The 14545-nt window shown below is 36.0% G+C and overlaps 1 protein-coding gene across 2 annotated transcripts in view; it reads left to right on the forward strand.

The window, feature by feature from the left end:
- Positions 1–14545, forward strand: part of NLGN4X (neuroligin 4 X-linked) — a 159498-nt gene that overhangs the window by 138714 nt on the left and 6239 nt on the right. For both annotated transcript variants that reach the window (XM_031060404.1, XM_005425175.2), the window contains 2 exons: positions 6233–6418; positions 8348–9137. In XM_031060404.1, the coding sequence (XP_030916264.1) occupies positions 6233–6418; positions 8348–9137 (976 nt within the window). The remainder of the gene's footprint in view (positions 1–6232; positions 6419–8347; positions 9138–14545) is intronic.

Here is a 14545-nt window from a genome sequence, read left to right on the forward strand (position 1 = left end):
TACTATGGGATATTTTTCTTTTTAAATGCCATTGGATTTGACTGTCTAGATCAGTGATTATGAAATATTTTCAAATCGTATGCTGATGACACCAGATATTTATTAGTCTCTCCTGTAACACACACACTTTTTTTGTTTCCTGGCAATAACATTCCCAGAGCTGTTAATTTGCTGTTAATCAAACTGTTAACAATGTATTCAACAGTAATCTTTTTTACTGAACCTGCTGTTTTATTGATTGTATATTATGTAATGGCAGGTTGAACTTGTGACTATCCAGTTAAATGGTAGGTAAGAAGACAGTAGATCGGTGAATGTGCTCTGAAATGTTTAATGCCGTCATCATTATTTACCATATTTTTTTAAAAAATCTACATTCTTAATGATTGGCAAAATCATCTTCAGTGACACTTCCTATAGAGTTATGTGCTGCTCGCCATAAATAATAACAATAGGATTGAATGGTGTGAATATCTGAAATCTCTAATATTTTAGATCATATTCATTGGCCTAACCTCATTGCACAATAGCTTCAGAGCATTTTGCAATGAACAAGGCAAATTTCAGAGCAGTTTAAGTTTTATGTACTAATTTCAATTAGATTCCTTAAAAACATTTCATTGTAGAATATCATAATGGCTTGACTGAAGGAAACTGTTGATCTCCCTGGTGTTCTGGTAAATTTATGTTAAGAAGCTTTTCACTGTTTAGAAATATGCATAAAAGTAGGTTTTAAATCTTGTTAAAATGTATCCTGTTGTCTTTTCTTATTCTTTTACTGCTAAGTGTTCTTATGCACATTTATTACCCAGAACATTTTCAAAAGACTTTTATATATTTCAGATTAGATGTTTTCCTGAATTGTAAAAAAGTAGATTTTAGGTTTCAGTACTGAATCAATATAGAAGCAAATAATAGTCTCACCTGACCATCACTGACCTATTCTTTTATACTGTATATAGTAATGAGATGATCTTTCTAAACAAGCAGATCTATGTTTTACCTTCCCAATAAAAGTAATTGAAAAGAATCCATCAAGGCAGAATCAGAAGAGACTGGTTTCTTAAGCCCAAGCTAGAAAATGGAATTAAAATCACCACTGTATTTTAACATAATCTATACCCTCATATAAAAACTGTAAACTGAGTTATCTTCACTGCTTGTTTCTCTTCACTTACCAAAATCTGAGTTAAAATTTAAATGAATGTTATTTGCAGCTAGATATGGTAAATGGCCATGATATGCAGAAATTCCTTTTTATGACCACTGCTTCAGAATCACATGCTATCCTACTTCTTAAGTTTCTGAGTATTAAAACATTTGTTTTGGCAGAGCACCTGCAAGTTTCAAACCGATTTGCAGCTGGAGGAAAGGCATTGTTGTTTTGTTTTCAGTATGAAGATGTCTCTGTGTAAAATTATTTCTGCACAGACCCATACATAGACAGTTGAGAGTCCTCTCATTTGTTTTAGTCTCTAGGTAGAAATTTCAGGTGCAGCCATGATGCTTACTCAGCTTTGCATATGCCAGTCATGCTGCAGGAGTTTGGGTTTTTTTCTGCTAAACCTGTGCCAAGGACACCATCACTCCATCTTGCATCCCACCAGCTTTTCAGTAATGTTGACATCATGCTGTTAATAGACACAGAGTCAAAAAACCCAAAAAATATAGAGTTATATTGAGTCCAACCAAGATATCATCCAGCCAAACATCCTCCCTCCTAACACTATTGGGGATGTTTGGGAATGGTTAGGGAAGGGCAAGTGTAGGACAAATTTATATGATAATTCCCTCTAATGCTTCTCTTTTCTCCAACTATTTATATTTTAGGGTCTTCCTGAACCAACTGTAGTCTCTATGTTCTCAATAATCTCCAGTGAATTTTACTTGGCATTTGAACTGATCCACTTTTACTGTAGTAAATATGATAGGTACAGGCAAAATCTATTCGAAAATATGAAGGCTCTGCTGTATGCTTGCCATTTGCTCTTTGCTTTGAAAAGGCCCTACTCTGGTATTTCACAAATGTAAACAAAAAATACATGATAGTACTCTGAAGCACAGTCTCCAGTACCTTATTTATATTGCTTATGTCATAGTTCTGATCAGTTGTTGTACAAATCAATCTTTGTATGATGCCTGACAAACAAACTGCAGCAGGCTATTGGACAGCAGTCATGAAAAGGCATAAAGACAAAAGAAATGTAAACTCAGAAAATGCAGCAGAGACTTAAAAAAGAGGACTTGAATAGATCAAAATGCACTAACTTGTTGATTTCCTACAGATTTCCCGGTGATTAATTTCTTGTTGTGACATCTTGCTGTTTAATGTTTTTTATGAAGTTTGGCATTATTTTTTGTCTGAGGGCTGTGTCTCAGAAATAAAACATTTTGTTTTTAAGAAACCCTGTGAAGGGCAGAAGTTGAAGCAAAAGTACTTCATTTACGAAGAAAAGTATGTTTCATTTCAAGATATACTTTTAGAATTGATTGTAGTAAAATTCATGATAGAATCAAGTTTAATTTTTCATTATTTATATTTTCCCTTCTTAAATAGAAAAGAAATCAAATACAATTGATTGAATTTCTGATTTTATGTAAATCTGAGAGTCAGTGAAGTTTACCAGTACCAAAATGTATTTGTAAGTTTTGATGCTATTTTGAGCCAGTAATATAATACCAGATTTCACCAAGGCAACCTCATCTGTTTCCGCTGGGAAACATTCCCCCAACTGGGGGTTGGAAAGGAGGGGGAGAGAGAAGTAAAAAGGCACAAACCAGCAGAGCAATATTCACAGTTGAAATTTAGGCTTTCAGACAGCCATGAAATTGATTTGATATGTATTAGGCCCATGGGGCCAAAATATGAAGATAAAGAATGGACTTTTCCTGCAGTGATGTAATATTGGGTATTGCCATGTGCAAAATGTCAAAGGGAAGTTGTATAATTTGTTTTTTTAAATAATTTAAAAAGAATGACAAAGTAGGTAATATAAATTTGAAAATGAAAATTACAGCAATATTGCAGTTATCTTGGTCATTTTATTTATCTCTAAGGGTGAAATCATAGTTCTCAGATCATAATTTGCAATCTTTAACATAATGGTGTGGGGGTTTTCTCCATTGCCTTTTTTTCTTCCTAAATCTGTGTATGTTAAATTGAAGTCCTGTGGTTGGGAAAATATGGTTTTTATCCTGACCATGGTTACACTAGTGTTTTAATTCAGATCAAGAGTGTATTTCCACAGAAAACCTCAGTACTGTCACCACTCCTTGCACATTGTTTCACATTGGATAGAGTTTCTTCCAGCTTGGACTCTTCCAGGTGAGCCTCAGCTGGAAGATGTCCTTCCCCTTACGCACTGTGTCCATGAGAAGTCATTCATTCAGCCCATGGACCAGGCAATAGCTTGATCATGGTAAATAAAAGACAAGAAATGTGTACACCGGACAGGCAATCCACCTGTTCTCTTTAGACTGACTCTCGCAGGTCTGCCAGCCGTACTAGGGATGTGTAGGCATGGCCTCCAACCGCTAGACAAGGCTGGAGCTGAGCAAAATTAAACTCTTTGGGTGGATTTTATGGATATTTTTTTCTTCTACTTGTCCCAGTGGGTCTCTGCATAACATTTGAGTAGTAATGGGGAAATATCACCACTAGTATGTTAGGGCTTGGTATCTCAGTAAGATTTCTGTAGCATATGGGAAAACCAACCATAAAGATAGAGCTAGGGATTTCTTTTTGTCTAAGTGTGATCTAAGGGAGCTTTGTGTGGAGCTTTGTGTATTCACTGTGTTATCAAAACAGTGCAAGTGACAGCATGTAGCTTTCGAGTAGCATTTTTAAAGGTTGTAGAAAAGGAAAATTCCCAGCAATTTCCATTTGCACTCTTTTTCTCCTTGACGATTTCTATCTAGTAGTCTAAAACGAAAGAATTTGTCTTGAATGCTTTCCTTCATAGAGCCAGAGAAAAATAACAGTTATTTCAGGAACTTCAGTTTAAAGAAGAATTTTTTTTTCTCTTCACTGAAGCAATATAGAAAAAAAGCCAAAAAGTCCTTAGTGTTGTGTATATCTGGACAAATAGTTACTATTTGCCTGAATTTCTTCAAATAGCTTTGAAAAAATATTTTGATCTGGTACTCAGAGCATGAAAGAAAATATATCCTTGGCAAGAAAAGATAGATTTATGAATTCAGGTTGTGCAATGTAGGGCTGACTCTTTGCCATGGTGATTAGTTTTTAAATTAAGAAAATTTGTTCTTGCACTTAATGAGAATCAGCAGACAACTGTGGAAACAAAAAAAAATACTTCATCTTTTGAACATTAGATATTCATTGACTGCAGTTTTACCAAGTTCACCTTCTAGAACATTTGGTAAGAATTCAAAACTAAGAAGTTCAAACAGCTTTAGTTTGATGCTGCTAGCAGAACTAAAACTGGTTTAGGCTCTGAATATTAATTACCATCCTGCTTTAAAGGTTACAACACTCTCTTTATCCAATGGGTGTCATAGTTCTGTTTGAATAAAGCCTTAATTATAGAGTATTATAGAATATTGCAGTGAGCTACAGCAACAAAGCCAGCAAGCGGGTTATTCTTTCTTTGACAGGCTTATAAAGATAATAAAGGCATGTGAAAAAAAAGAAAAACCCATCTGTTAAAAAAATAAATTGAGACAATTATGGATTAAGAGTGTTTATTTTTTCTCCATTTGCACAGAAGAGAAAAAAAGGTTACTGCCATTCTTACGACTGTGCTTTCCATTAGTAGAGGTTTTTTAAATGAAAAAGCTTTATCATATTATTTAGCAATATGGATATGATTTGTATTCTGCTTCCTCCGTTATGTGAATACCTTCCTTTGTGTGTATTTTCATTTTTCCTATAAACAAAAAAATTATTACAGCCAATGCAAAGAGATCTGTTCCCCTTTACCAAAGCCTGGGAAATGTACTGCAAAGTCTTTTTTCCCCTAGGGACCTAAGACTCACCTTCCAGCCAGGAGCATGGAGGTCTTGTTACAGCAGGCTGACATGGTTTATGATAACAGACGTTTTCATTTCCAACTGCACCAGATCATAGATCTCCTGTGTCCTGGATCCCCCTTCTAGCAAATATTTCTCAACTGATAATTAGCTGGAAAAAACCTGCCAAGCGATGTCCTTGTTTTGTCTTTCACAGCTGTCACTGGTGCCTAAATCAGTAATGTCCATCTGAAAACTTCCAGATGCTGTAAGGTATTTCTAATAGACTTCTGACTTTGCAGTTGTCCAACTGGAAAATTTGTCTAACAGAAAAGGGAGTTAAAGAGAGGACTGTGAGTACACAGCTCAATGTGGTAATTTGGACATAGCACAGGTCTTAACTGTGAATGATAGGCAGCAGGGATAACTGCAATGTTTCACCTTAGCTGGTTTCAAAAAACCAAAATTAATCTCAGTCCTAATCTTATGGTCATTTTGTTCTCAGTTGCAAGACAAGCAGCAAACATGTCATGCTTTTTTTTCTAGAATCTGATAACCGCAGTACAGGAACAAAAAACAGCAGCACAGGTTTTCCTGCAATTTCCAAAGAGAAAGACAAGACCTGATTTGTTCTGATAAAATCTTCCCACCAAAGGCTATATTGCTATGGATTTACCTGTTTTCTTCCTAATAAATATCCTCTGTGAAGTTGAAGTGTATTTTTTTCCTAGGTTTTTCATGTTCTTTTTCTATTTATTTCAGCCTACTTTTTTTCTGTTTCAGAGTACATGTATCTATATCACAAGTACAGAAATTTAAAGAGCTATGTAGTTTAGGACAATTTTGGTAAGAAATATTTAAATTAATGTGTTAGAGAGTGTTCTCAGTCATAGACTGGCTATCTCACATCTTTGCCCAAAAATGATTTCCTAAGATTTTTACCCAACTCACATCCAGTTATAAAATGTTTAAAATTGTCTTTCTGTATTGTTGCATTGTTGCAGAAATATTTCAATGAGGAAATAGTGATTCTTCATTAATGGGATCTCTGAAGCAGGGAGAAACAAAATCAAGCAAAACAGCACACAGAATGAGTTTCTCTGCTTGCTCAGGAGACATTTAACTAGGACTGTGACCTTTAAAAAGAAGAATCAAAAAAAAAGCACAGAAGATAAAAAGATGGGAAGATGTGTTGTGAATATGTAGATACCCTGTAGCTAACTCTGTATCTGGTGAACTAAAATTATGGGGTTTTGCCTTATAGGTTTTTTAAGTACTGGGGACCAAGCTGCAAAAGGCAATTATGGATTGCTTGACCAAATCCAAGCTTTACGATGGATTGAAGAAAATATTGGATCTTTTGGAGGAGACCCGAAGAGAGTTACTATTTTTGGATCTGGGGCAGGAGCTTCCTGTGTCAGTCTCCTGACACTTTCCCACTATTCAGAAGGTAACAATCCTCCAGGCAAAGTACTTTTTTTTTCTTTTTTCTTTTTCATGTTAAAATGTAGTGAAAGTGCGAAATGAGGTAGGCTGAATTAGAATTACATGAGGTCTGTAATTTTTGTAAAATACCTACTAGATAGAATTTTGGATTTGTATTAGTCAACATAAATATATTTATAAGGAAAACTAAATCCTATTACAGCATAAATCTCATGCAACAAATGCCATGGGCAATATACTTTTTCCAGCTTTATCAACAGATTCCACTGGCTCTTCTGTCAAAGAATTTGCCCTAATTAAAATGGAAAAGAGCAATGACCTTTTTGATTTTTTGTACACTCTTGGCTGCACTTCCAACATATATGTAGATGCTTTCCTTAATTAGTAAAAATATAACTAAGCCTTATTAAAAGCTATGTATAACTCCCCACAAGTACTGTGTGATCCCACACAGTATTCTTTAGATTTTGATAAGGGAGCTGTGGGGTTTCTACCCTCAGCACCTCATCCTCCAAAAAAACCCAAACCCAAACTCCAAGAATGTACAGCACCAGTACTGAACTATAAATATTCCTGGTGATAAGATCAAATCTACAAAGACTGAATAAAAGACAACACCAAAATATCTATTGTATTTATTAATCCATATCATTTCTATCACAATAAAACAGACAGAAATTTGTAACAGATAAGCCACAGCCAGAAGTTTTAGCAGGGAGGCTGGAAAACACACCTAATTTTGAAATACATACTTATGCTTGACAATTCAGTCTTCTTATACAAATAAAATTTCAGTGAATAACTGTTGAGCAAGCCATGCCAAAATCAAGCAGATGGAACCATGAAAAACTTAACTGATTAAATAATTGACATTTTTTAATGTGTGCATTCCGTTATCATACTCAAAGGTATATCAACAAAAACCCCACATGCTTTTCTAACTTTTCTGTCTTTTGCATTTTGAGAACATGATGGTAGAAACCATATGCAGAAGATACCCAAGTATTTAAGTTTAAATATAAAATGGGCCATTTTATTGGTTTTACCAGTAAAAAAAGCACAGATGGGGCAGATTCACCAGTAAGCTTCCCTTGTCTTTCAGTGCTTTAAGCAAAGAAACTCTTCAGATTGGTTTTTCATCTTTCCTTTCTTCATACTCCAGTTTGTATATTAGTGTACGTAACACAGAAAGAACAATTGAGTATCATCTTGTTCTCTTGCAAAACAATTTAAATGTTACAATTTTAATTCAACATATAAGCAGGGTTACACACATACACACACACGCACACACACACATGAGCACGCAATTCAGCATATAAGCAATGATAACACATATACACAATAATAATTTTAAAATTAAATGGTAAATTAAAAATATCAGAATAGAAGATTCAAACGTGAAATTGCTTTTAATAGAGCAGATTTTTTCAAGTTAGTATGATGCATGGCTTTTGTGAAGGAAATGAGAACGTGTAATTTTCATTTGACCTTTAAACTACTGAAAGGCGCATTTATGAGTGTCATTTACATGGCAAAGAGCATATGATTGCCTTTAGCTTCCAGTCCTTCAAAGAAATTTTCACAGGACTACCAATGTGGTAAAGCCAGAGGACTTCCATCAAAGACACAAGAAAACTGCAGTACAGGAATGAGCTTTGTTCTTGAAACAGTAACCTGAAACCTTCATGCTTTTTGTGTGTGAGCATCAAGAACATGGCAGATTTTAATTAGTAGCCTATTCTACATAGCATAAAAAGGGAGCAGTGAGTAGGATCTATGGAAATTTATTCAAAATTTCATTGTATGCATCCTTTAGGGATTCTATAATCAAAACTTTGTTTCCTAAGTAAGAAATAATTTTCATTTTTTTAAATATATATATATATTTAATACCTAATTGTATCTGTATTTAAACGATTTGCACCTGCAGGTTTGTTCCAAAAGGCAATCATACAGAGTGGAACAGCCCTGTCCAGCTGGGCAGTGAACTATCAGCCTGCCAAGTACACTCGGATATTGGCAGATAAAGTGGGCTGCGACATGCTGGATACCACTGATTTGGTTGAATGTCTGCGGAATAAGAATTACAAAGAACTCATTCAACAGACTATCACTCCAGCCACGTACCACATTGCCTTTGGGCCTGTGATAGATGGAGACGTGATTCCAGATGACCCTCAGATTCTAATGGAGCAAGGGGAATTCCTTAACTATGATATAATGCTGGGTGTGAATCAAGGGGAAGGTTTGAAATTTGTGGATGGCATTGTAGACAATGAAGACGGTGTTTCTCCTAATGATTTTGACTTTTCTGTCTCCAATTTTGTGGACAATCTATATGGCTATCCAGAAGGGAAGGACACACTGCGAGAGACCATTAAATTCATGTACACTGACTGGGCAGACAAAGAAAATCCCGAAACAAGACGGAAGACCCTGGTTGCTCTTTTTACAGACCACCAATGGGTTGCTCCAGCTGTTGCCACGGCTGACCTGCATGCCCAGTATGGATCTCCAACATATTTCTATGCATTTTATCACCATTGCCAAAGTGAAATGAAACCCAGCTGGGCTGATTCAGCTCATGGTGATGAAGTCCCTTACGTGTTTGGGATTCCTATGATTGGTCCCACAGAACTGTTCAACTGCAACTTTTCCAAGAATGATGTCATGCTTAGTGCAGTGGTTATGACATACTGGACTAACTTTGCCAAAACTGGGTAAGTGTGACCCCTAGCATTCATTTTGTTGATAGCATACTTCTAAAATAGCCAGTATCCCATTCCAGCGGCCTCAAAATCTGATTTTGAAGTAGTTGTATAGAAATATTTGTGCTAAGGCAGGAGGCAAATGAGGCTTATTCATATTTAATAGATTTTTAATTAGTGTGTTCCCTCAAAGTATTTTCTTTCAGTAGCTCAATGAGAATAATAACACACTGTATTTTTGGTTCAAAAAATAGGAAAATTACTAAGACAAAAAGCATGTCTCAGAGAAAAGGTGGTTCACTAAGATACTGAAAAATCAGAGGCAACATGTCTGCTACTTGAAGAAGGAACTGTCAGGCAGATAGCACTTATCTGCTACAAAAGAAAGGAAGTTCTTGTTTTTCAGCGACCTTCACAGGGATGAGGACTCAGGGAGGAATTAGAACAGAAAGGCAGACACTGGAATTTTTTTTTTCCCTCTGAGGGCTATAATGGCAATAATAAGTACTTGACTGGAATGAAGAAGAGACTCGGATATAAATTTTGCTTCAAGAAAGTTAAAAAATTAAATTAATTCTGCTTACAAAACAAAATAAAGACATCAATATTTTGATGAAATAGAGTTGTAAACACCAAGGAAAGAACCCTCAAAGCAGCTTAATATGTGAGCAATATTAATAAATTCTGTTCTCTTCTTATAACATTCCTTTTAACAGTATTGCAGTGTTTTACTTCAGTGGCAAGGGCTTTTTTTGTTAACCTTGAGTCCTCAGTACCGAATTAAAACAAAGATACTTGTGGCACAAAGGGGCTGTAAATCTTTCCACTGAATGTTTAATGGCAGGATTGGGCTCTGGAAACTGCAGCTCTACTGCACTGCAGTGAACAGTGTGCAGCTATATAAGAAAAACTCAGATGCCTATTGTGAAACGCTCAGAGGTTTTAGCTGCCCTTGTAGCCTTCTATGAATCTAAATGGTGGTTGAGAGAGATATTTTGCAGTCTTAACAAGAACTTCAAGCATAAATTGAGTAAAAACCAATCAAATCCTTCAGGTCAGTGCACAAGAAAAAAAATTCTTTTGTTGTACTGCATATCAGACAAACAGGTACAAAAGCATGCAGAAACCCTGGAGTTCAGCAACAAAAATTAATGAACTGTGTTATATTTATATGTATTTGGCAACAAGAAGTTTCAGTACTGGGATGGGCAGAGTTTGTGATGAAGTCTTGGTTTATGGACAGACAATGCTGCATGATAGCTGTACCACTGGCGCAGAGATGATGATACCGTCAGTTTGTCTTTATTTTGGTAGATGAAGTGCTATGTATAGACAGAGGACATCAGATCCTTATAAATATACTTATTGGAAAAATAATGGAGATGAAAGGTCTCCATGGTCTCGCTATTGTTTACAATTACTTTATTACTATTCCCTGTATATTAAGTAGTTGTATTTAAGCAGTTTTTGAGGCTGACAGGAGCTTCTCACAGTCCCAGCTGCCACCATTACTCATAATTTCAAGCACTTTCCAGCTGTTGCTACTTGAAAACTAATTTCAGCAGGCTATACCCAGTTCTCTGGTTATAAAGCCATCATCACACTATACCTAAAGGCAAAAACAGGTGCTTTGGGAGAGCCATTAGTAATTTCTGAAACTTCTCCATTGCTGATGAGATAGGAATGGGGTATATATCCTATTACAGGCTCACTCCCTTACAGGCAGTCTGAAAAATGTATCATTAGAAATGGCCTCTAGCTGTAAAATTTCAGTTTTCAAAGGAAAGGAAAAGAGCAACACAATGCATATCACCTTGATGGGGTTTTTTCTTTGTTTGAGTAAACAATGATTAATCATTCTGCATTGTACTTGGAGAATACTTGGAGGCAGATAAAATTTTAAGATTACATTTGTTCTGCACTTCAGACAGAAAGGCAAAGGTTGTAGCATCTCAAGCCTAGAGCAATGGGATCTCTGGGGCAACTGTTCTCCACTCTGCTCACTCACTTGCAATCTGGAATCTCTGTACCCACTCAGGTCCTTCAACTCTCAAGTTCAGAACTGTATTGCCGGGGGCTCTGCTTTGGTTTTTTCCCCACCCTATTTTTAATTGATAATTTCCCATCCTTATTATGATAGTACTTGTCTTGCTTTGTATTTGTACCCATGGCAATGCATAAAACTCTTTTAATGGAAAGACTTTATTATGTCGCATTTCCCTGTAGGTAAGCTTTGAACATTAGAACTGCAGATATATTTATTTATTTTTAATGTGTTTGAGACTTTTCCAATCTCTATGACTCTCCCACAGAGTCTGCATTCGGGTACTTATTGTAAAATTATGGCTCAGGTGGTGCATCATTCAGATGGACTTTTAATGACAGGCCATCCGTTGCTAAAAAGCACACACTGTTTAATGGGCTTACTGCCAAGGCTGGGTTTGCAGGGCAGGTCAATCTTGTAAAATCAGTAGGTGAAAGACACAGCACAGGGCACAGTGCTTTTATTGTGTTTAACTTGTAAGTTGGTTACTGAAGCTAGCAAACAGGAGGTGACAATTAAAGTGTTTAATGCCAAATAGTTTGTGCTTCAAATGAATGCCTGGAAGCTGCATTTTGCTAATCCTTCACCTATGACTTTTTTTTTTCAATGATGGTGATTACTATTAAGAGTTTTTCATTTGGCCTTTTCAAAACTGTTTCCAACATGCCCTAGAAATAGGAAAACAATTCCATTTATTACAGCGTAAGTTTGAGAAACTACATTTGGGATACAAAAATGACATGAAAATACAGCTTTGAATTCCTCAATGCACAGAATTATATGTGAGAGCTTCATTATGATGTGCACTTGGAGCTTCAGTCTGCTGCCAGTAGCGCCATCCTAACTGTAATGGTAATTTTATAGGCCAAGTTCTGTTTGTTACCTCCTTTGCAGACACATCAATGGGGAAGAATGAACAACATGAGGGGTTGTGGGCAAGTCCCTCATAGATGCTCTGCCAGCTATGCTCTTGCAAGGGTTTTGAAGTTTCACATAGTAGATACAAAGCCATACTCTCATTAGAGACATCTATTAGGTTTCTAAAAATTGCCCTGGTTTTCAGGAATTACAGTACTCTACTTTTTATCCCATTCATCCAGCTCTACCTGTGTTGCTATTGGGAAAGATAAAGGTCTGGAGGATATATCCTTGTTTTCTTTGTATTTCGGGTAAATACTCCAGAATTATTTAGGTACCATTGAATCTGAAGCACAAACCTGAGTTATTAGGAATATCTGTGTTTTGTATGCAGTTTGGTTCTCTAATAGAACTGATTAAAGCTGCAGTTATTAAAGTGGAGTTTCAAATCAATTCTCAGGCAACTCTTTTATGAGGCTGTTGCATTTCTTTTTGATGTTTTCATCTGAAGAAATAACTGTTTCCAATGGCAAATCTGTGTTAGTCAAACAAAACAGTGTAGTTATGGTTTGTGTTCCTTAGCTCTTAGAAGGAGTCCTTAGCTGTTAGTCCTTAGCTGACAGGGAGCATGGCAACAGTGGGAACTGGTGATAATTGAGGAGAGGAGGTAAGGGAAAACATGCCTGTGTACCAGTCCTTCAAGCAGGAATGTCTGTGGCATTTTTAGTATTGTGACAGCATAAAAAGAATCAACAGAAGAATGAAGAAAAGCCAGTTTTTCCCTCCCTTCCATTTTTTTTAATCGTACAGAGAAAAGAGTACTACTGAAAGAAAATAAAATATCTAGGGGCCTTTCAGAGTGTTGGAGACAAAGATTATGTAACTGTGAAGACATTTTGCTCTCCAGTGAAGACAGAGAAGGACAAAAAATTTAAAACATTTCAAATACATTAATGTAACAGTTCCTGAGTGATAGTCAATGCTGTAGCAGAAGTAGTTAGAACACAGTGTTTCACCATCTTATAAGGAATGGGGATATGAGAAAACTTCTTAATTCACTATTCTTCCCCTGAAAATATAATCAGATATGAAACACCCAGTTCCTTCATTTACTCTCCAGGTCAGCTACTAATCTACCTTGTGAACAGGAGTGTGTGTTGCTCCTCAGTCAACATCCATTGCAGGTATATTTACTTTAGATCACCTGAGAAAAAAATTGATGTTTTGATTTTACGTCTTGTGCTCATGAGGTTTGAATTGAATGACAATATACAAAAACATCTTAAGTTGTGCAAAATTAGTGCAGACTGAAAACGGGAGGAAAAAGGTGGCAGGTGACACGGGATTATTCTGCACATTAACAAAAATATACCTTAGAGAAGATATGGTCTCCTGTCATATGGAGAAAAATCAGGCATTCCATGATGGGGACATTTTTTTGATGGATAAGATGTTTGAATTCTAAAGGTGTTGACAATAAGTAATGAGATAGGAAAATAAATAACAATAATCATCAATCTTGTCATAGTAGTCGGATGAAGAAAAAAAAAGCCTCCCTACCAACTGACAAATGGGGAAACAAGAAATCTCCTCCCTATGAGAACCAATACTGTAAAAAGTTCAGAACTGGAAATACATTGTTCAGATTATACTGTTATCATCATGATTGCAGTGGATTTTTAAAGGAAGGTTTCCTGGCAGTCTTTGTTATGAAATTACACACTTGAGACTCAAGAACATCTAGAAACACAAAGGAATTGTGAGAGTCTTAAAAGGCGAGGGAAAATTTGAAATTAAAGTAACAGATCAAAAATTTTGTTGAACAGATGATTTGATAGGAGAAATTATTGCCTGTACATCTATGTTTTATGCCTATCAATAAAACAGGAAAATGGTTTGTAGTAGGATAAGCTGCCCAACTACCCTAGGAGAAAACAAGTTGTAAGTTGTAACTTCATGAATTTTCTGCAGTGTACGTAGCAGGATGGCCAAGGGAAGTAAAAATATTCTTGTTTATATCTACTGAATATTTTTGACAAATGATCATTAGTCTATAAAACCAAGATCCAAGGCCATTATTAGATCCTTTATTTAGGACTGGACTTATTCCTGTTTCTTGTAAAAAAACCCCAATATAATTTATAGATTTACCTTCCAAATTCAGAGAGACTATTCAAACCATTTTATTAATTTTTTAAGTGATCAGCCCTAGAGTTGATGTCAATGGCAGAGCTCTGATATGCTCAGGAAAGAAACTACTTGTCTGTAGGGATAGTTAATTTTTTTCTGTTTCTTGTTTCAATGAACAACTTCATGCCCACACAGTGTCATGTAAACAAATATTCAAATACAAGCCCAGACTCATGTAATGTTATTTTCTCTTTTGTGTTTGGAGGAGGCGGCAGCATAATTGTCTGCTCCCAATAAATATAGTTTAAAATGACAGATGGAAGTAGAGGATGGCAGGGAGGAAAAAGGAGGCTGATGTTCACTTGTTTTGCAGGCTTTTTGTAGGGAA

This window comes from Geospiza fortis, unplaced genomic scaffold (genome assembly GCF_000277835.1).
Source record: "Geospiza fortis unplaced genomic scaffold, GeoFor_1.0 scaffold50, whole genome shotgun sequence".
Classification (NCBI taxonomy): Eukaryota; Metazoa; Chordata; class Aves; order Passeriformes; family Thraupidae; genus Geospiza; species Geospiza fortis.